This window comes from Bufo gargarizans, chromosome 7, assembly GCF_014858855.1.
Source record: "Bufo gargarizans isolate SCDJY-AF-19 chromosome 7, ASM1485885v1, whole genome shotgun sequence".
NCBI lineage: Eukaryota > Metazoa > Chordata > Amphibia > Anura > Bufonidae > Bufo > Bufo gargarizans.
In genome coordinates, this window is record NC_058086.1 from 8,763,725 (window position 1) to 8,769,856 (window position 6,132).

The 6,132-nt window shown below is 52.5% G+C and overlaps 1 protein-coding gene across 1 annotated transcript in view; it reads right to left on the reverse strand.

The window, feature by feature from the left end:
- The window catches only part of MICALL1 (MICAL like 1), a 40,371-nt gene extending 34,822 nt beyond the window's left edge, over positions 1–5,549 (reverse strand). The window contains exon 1 of the mRNA XM_044300595.1: positions 4,603–5,549. Coding sequence (XP_044156530.1) covers positions 4,603–4,745 — 143 coding nt within the window. The 5' untranslated portion in view covers positions 4,746–5,549. The remainder of the gene's footprint in view (positions 1–4,602) is intronic.
- Positions 5,550–6,132: the final 583 nt, after the last annotated feature.

The window sequence follows — 6,132 nt, forward strand, 5'->3', positions numbered from 1 at the left end:
CGTGTACAGGCGTGTGCAGGAAATGGGCTACAGGTGCCACATTCCCCAGGTCAAGCCACTTTTGAACCAGAAACAGCGGCAGAAGCGCCTGACCTGGGCTACAGAGAAGCAGCACTGGACTGTTGCTCAGTGGTCCAAAGTACTTTTTCGGATGAAAGCAAATTTTGCATGTCATTCGGAAATCAAGGTGCCAGAGTCTGGAGGAAGACTGGGGAGAGGGAAATGCCAAAATGCCTGAAGTCCAGTGCCAAGTACCCACAGTCAGTGATGGTCTGGGGTGCCATGTCAGCTGCTGGTGTTGGTCCACTGTGTTTTATCAAGGGCAGGGTCAATGCAGCTAGCGATCAGGAGATTTTGGAGCACTTCATGCTTCCATCTGCTGAAAAGCTTTATGGAGATGAAGATTTCATTTTTCAGCACGACCCGGCACCTGCTCACAGTGCCAAAACCACTGGTAAATGGTTTACTGACCATGGTATTACTGTGCTCTATTGGCCTGCCAACTCTCCTGACCTGAACCCCATAGAGAATCTGTGGGATATTGGGAAGAGAAAGTTGAGAGACGCAAGACCCAACACTCTGGATGAGCTTAAGGCCGCTATCGAAGCATCCTGGGCCTCCATAACACCTCAGCAGTGCCACAGGCTGATTGCCTCCATGCCACGCCGCATTGAAGCAGTCATTTCTGCAAAAGGATTCCCGACCAAGTATTGAGTGCATAACTGAACATGATTATTTGAAGGTTGACTTTTTTTGTATTAAAAACACTTTTCTTTTATTGGTCGGATGAAATATGCTAATTTTTTTAGATAGGAAATTTGGGTTTTCATGAGCTGTATGCCAAAATCATCAATATTAAAACAATAAAAGGCTTGAACTACTTCCGTTGGTGTGTAATGAATCTAAAATATATGAAAGTCTAATGTTTATCAGTACATTACAGAAAATAATGAACTTTATCACAATATGCTAATTTTTTGAGAAGGACCTGTATGTGGACTGCTGAGGGCCGCTGTGCCTCTTCTCCTCTGCTGCTACATGTGAATTTCTTGCTATTTTACTTCTGACCACCCTGGAATTTAAACCGGGAAGTCTGACCTGACTGGTGACATAAGCGGTGAGGGTCGGTGTGAACTTGGACAAGAACAGCCCTTTCTATCGATGGGAGTGAGGAAAGATAAGAAATGCACATGGAAGCCATCCGTATACTTTGTGGACCACAATATGGTCGTTGTGCACAAGCCAGGACCGCGCGGCGCCAACTTTGCGGGAAAAAAATAAAATAAAAATCACAACTGGCAGACGTCCATTTGTGTCAAAAAATGCCACAAGATGTATCGCCACTTTTTTTGCCCACAGGACACCTGCCCCATGAAGCTATTAGATATCTAGATGTCTGAAATAGTCTACAATGTAGTAAAGTGAGATGAGCCCCACCCGATACCGGTATTACAGCAATGGATAACATATGACACATAGATAATGCGTGTGGCGACTATAAATACATGTATGACTGCGCACAGCAAGCGTGAATCACACTCATACCCTGCCGTGGATACATCCCATAGAAATGAGACCTCATTATCGGCAGCGGAATGACGTCATCACAACATCGCCTGCCTGTGCTGCCAACCTGAAGAGCCAGGAAGCGCCCCCCAGCGGCACTAAAGAGATAGGACAACCCCTTTAAAAGGGTCACCAGCGACCTTCCTATCCAACTGTTTGTGTAGACACCTAGCTGATTAATAATGTTCCTAAGTTATAATACTTTTTCTTAATATGCAAATTAGGCTTTTAGTGCAATGAGGGAGTCACCATTTCCCTGGTTGCACCCAAGCGCCACTCATTTTTATAACCAGCCCCTTCCTGGCTGCTTTGCCACTGCCTGGTCTGTCAATCAAAGCAGCCACGGAGGGTCTGGCCACGGAAATGAGTGGAGCTTGGATGCAACCATAGAAATGGTGACGCCCTCATTGCACCGAAGACCTAATTTGCATATTAAGAAAAAGTGTCATAACTTGGGAACGGGGCCTAACATCAACAAAAGAAAAACAATGTTTTGATCAGGAGAACCAGAGCTATGGGGGCCATTTACGAACAGATACTTGCCTGGTCTACACATAAGGCTGGTTTCACACGGGCGTTGCGGATTGGGGCCGGATGCGTTTAGAGTGCGTTCAGTGAAACTCGCACTATTTTGCAAGCAAGTTCAGTCAGTTTTGTCTGCGATTGCGTTTAGTTGTTCAGTTTTTTCCACGTGGGTGCAATGCGTTTTGATGCGTTTTTCACATGCGTGATAAAAAACTGGATGTTTACAAACAACATCTCTTAGCAACCATCAGTGAAAAACGCATCTCACCCGCACTTGCTTGCGGATGCAATGCGTTATTCACGCAGCCCCATTCACTTCTATGGGGCCAGGGCTGTGTGAAAAACGCAGAATATAGAACATGCTGCGATTTTCACGCAACGCAGAACTGATGCGTGAAAAAAACCGCTCATGTACACAGCCCCATTGAAATGAATGCGTCAGGATTCAGTGCGGGTGCTATGCGTTCACGTCACGCATTGCACCCGCGCGGGAAAACTCGCTCGTGTGAAAGGGACCTAAGACACCAAGGAAGCCGCCTTACATGTCCATGCAGACAGTTCAACAGGGAGGGTTCCCCTACCAAGGGCAGATATGTCGGTGGAATCTGTTGCTCTGCGGTATTGAATTGGTCGGACGTTAGCGCCACATAGTGAGTGGGCACAGCACCGCCTGCGTGGTCCGGCTTATCCTAAAACCCAGTGACAGCTCATCCTTTCTATATGGCCGTCAGGCCATCAAGAGGCGCTCAGACCAGACCACATATCACAAATCAGTGATTATTCTTTTTGAGGGGTTTTCATGGGTTTCCAAAGCGAGAAGACACTGAGCGTCGGCCTTAGTGGCCAGGATTACGGAAGCAGCTGATCAGGCGTTACAGAAGCAGCGCCGTCTGCGTAGCTTCGATTCTCCACAATGGGAGTTACAGGAGCAGCAGAGCGCAGGTGCCATCGGCTGTTTTCATAAGCATGGTCCCCAGGGTCAGTCCCAAGTCCCATCTCGCATTGGAAACGGCAAAAAGAATAATGACCGACTTGTGACCTGTGGTCTGGTGTGACCTTCTGGTCCTTAGGTTGAAGTAATCCATCACAGTGACAAATAGAAACAAAATGGTCACTTTATTAATGTACAACATTTCACAATCATGATATGAAAAATACATGAAAGCAAGTGAGTAAATAATGCGGCCTCCAGAGCAGCGCTCGTAATGAAGTCATACTGAATGTTCCTCAGGAGAAAAAAAAAAGGAAAACTGCACGTTACAAAAGATCCTGTGAGTGACTGAAAACAGCATACCAGTCTCAAAAATGTGCTCCTACACAGTCTGGCACGGGGCAATGTCAGGAGAGTCCTCACCACTGCTATGGGGGCTGTGGGGAGAGGGAGCTTGGTGCTGAACTCCTGCTCCCAACATGAAGCCATAGCATTGTACTGCAGTTGTCAGATTTTTACAGCTTGCACTGAGTTCGGTGGTAACTGTATACATTACTATGTACTGAGCTTCCCACACCTCCAATGCGGTTCTCCCGGTCAGGCTCTATTTACCCGGCTGCAGTGATGACGTCCTGTCGTCAGCATCTGATGGCTGCACAGCTGAGGCCAGTGACTGCCTGCAGTGGTCTTCTGATGTCACCATTGCAGCCAGGTAAACCGAGCCCGGCCAGAAGAACCAGGAATCACTAGGTAGGTTCCTTACCAGTTCTTTATTGCAGAGGGCTCCCAAGGGTCCCCCTGAAACTGGAGAACCCCTTTAACAGGAATACACGATGCCCTTCATACCGCTACAGATTTGTTTCTGTACAGTAACTGCGGTGGGTGTCTGCATGTTAGGGGCTCAATCGCAGTCAGATCTGCAGCATTTAAGGTTTTCCGGTGTGTGAACACAACCTTACTGGTGATCTCCTGGTATAGTCACCAACCCCTTGTATAAGGCTGTCCGGCATACCGGCAGACGCCGCGCTCCGATACCCGTCTGTCACAGACGCCGCGCTCCGATACTGACTGGTCTATCACACGCCGGTCCGTCACAGACCCCGCGCTCCGACGCCGGTCCGTCACAGACCCCGCGCTCCGACGCCGGTCCGTCACAGACCCCGCGCTCCGACGCCGGTCCGTCACAGACCCCGCGCTCCGACGCCGGTCCGTCACAGACCCCGCGCTCCGACGCCGGTCCGTCACAGACCCCGCGCTCCGACGCCGGTCCGTCACAGACCCCGCGCTCCGACGCCGGTCCGTCACAGACCACGCGCTCCGACGCCGGTCCGTCACAGACCACGCGCTCCGATGCCGGTCTGTCAAAACAATGAACGCAGACATTAGAGGGATAGTTACTGCTGCCCTAGAACCAGTGCCTCCTCTGACAACCTGCCCTGAGCAGCTCCTCTGCTGACTGTACAGGGACGGTTGTCACCAGCAGTTACCTAGTTTATAGCGCGGCAGTGCAGTCTCCAGCTATGGGAGCATGACTTGGGATAGAGTGTGAGCTCTTGGACCCAGGAAGGGGCGGTACTTACATGAGGTCAGGCCTGTGACGATGAATAAGGGCGCAGAAAGCCAGTCCATCGCGGAACGAGGAGCTGAGGTCGGAGATGCGGACCCCGGGGTAGCCGGCACACTGCTGGGAGCACCACTGCTGGAGGCTCTTGGAGGCAGACATGGTGGGGCGGGGGTGACAAGGTCAGCGGGGCGCGTTATACCGCGGCCAGGGTCATGCAGGGCGGGGGCGCCGGAGTGCGGCCGGACAACGAGGGCTCTGCCGGGCGGGATCCGTTAGTTCCTGCGCCAGCGCCGGGCAATCTCAGGATTTCACCCTGGGTCTTCCTTGGTGGTTTCCGGGCGGTGTCTGCTGCTGTACCGTCCCCGCCTATCCTCACTGCTCCTCCCCGAAGCCGGAGGCAGAGGATATGGGGGGGGAAGCTGCGGCCGCGCACACACAGCGGAGCGTTCACACCGCAGACATTACCGCATAGGTCCCAACCGTCCCGGGCGGCTGCCTTATGATTAGCCCGGCCATGCAGCGTCCTGCCTCTCACTGTGCCAGTCTGCGGTGCTGCGGTCCTGGCCCCGCCTCCTCCTCACACAGTGCTCCGTGCTCCTGACCAGCCCCTCAGTGAGAGAGAGTGAGGCTACTGCTGCCTTCCTCCATCACTGCTGGCTGCTGGCCTGTCTTCACTCTAGTAAGGTCCTTACCTAATGACCCATTCATTCCCTGTACAGAGAGAGAAGGGGCCATATAGAAAGGATGAGCTGTCACTGGGTTTTAGGATAAGCCGGACCACGCAGGCGGCGTTGTGCCCACTCACTATGTGGCGCTGAGACAATGCGGACTGTGGCGGTGAGCCTGCCCCATACACAGCAGGTGCTAGCTGCACCAAACAGCACACACTCGACTGCAATGACTGGGAACGGCGATGACAGCAAACTCCATCATTAAAGGGGTTGTCCAGGTTCAGAGCTGAACCCGGACATCCCTCCATTTTCACCCAGGCAGCCCCCCTGACATGAGCATCGGAGCAGTTCATGCTCCGATGCTCTCCTTTGCCCTGCGCTAAATCGCGCAGGGCAAAGGCATTTTTCTGAGTTCCAGTGACGTACCGGGCTCTCCATGGGGCTGACAGGAACCCCGGTGACGTCACCGGCACTGATGGGCGGGATTTGGCTCTGCCCTAGCCAGTAAAACGGCTAGGGCAGAGCTAAAGCCCGCCCCTCAGAGCCGGTGACGTCACCGAACACACTGCTGGGCGGAAGTTACCGCCCGGCAGTGTGTTATTAAAAACAAAAGAGCCTGTGCCCTGCGCGATCTAGCGCAGGGCACTGGAGCGCATCGGAGCATGAGATGCTCCGATGCTAGGCTCAGGGGGGCTGCCGGGGTGAAAATAAGGGTATGTCCGGGTTCAGCTCTGAACCCGGACAACCCCTTTAAGGCTACTTTCACACTAGCGGCAAGGACCTCCGGCAGGTGAACAGCCTGGCTGATCCGTGCTGCCGCTAGTGCACGTGTGCCCCCGGACTACCGCTCCGGCCCCATCGACTATATACATTGA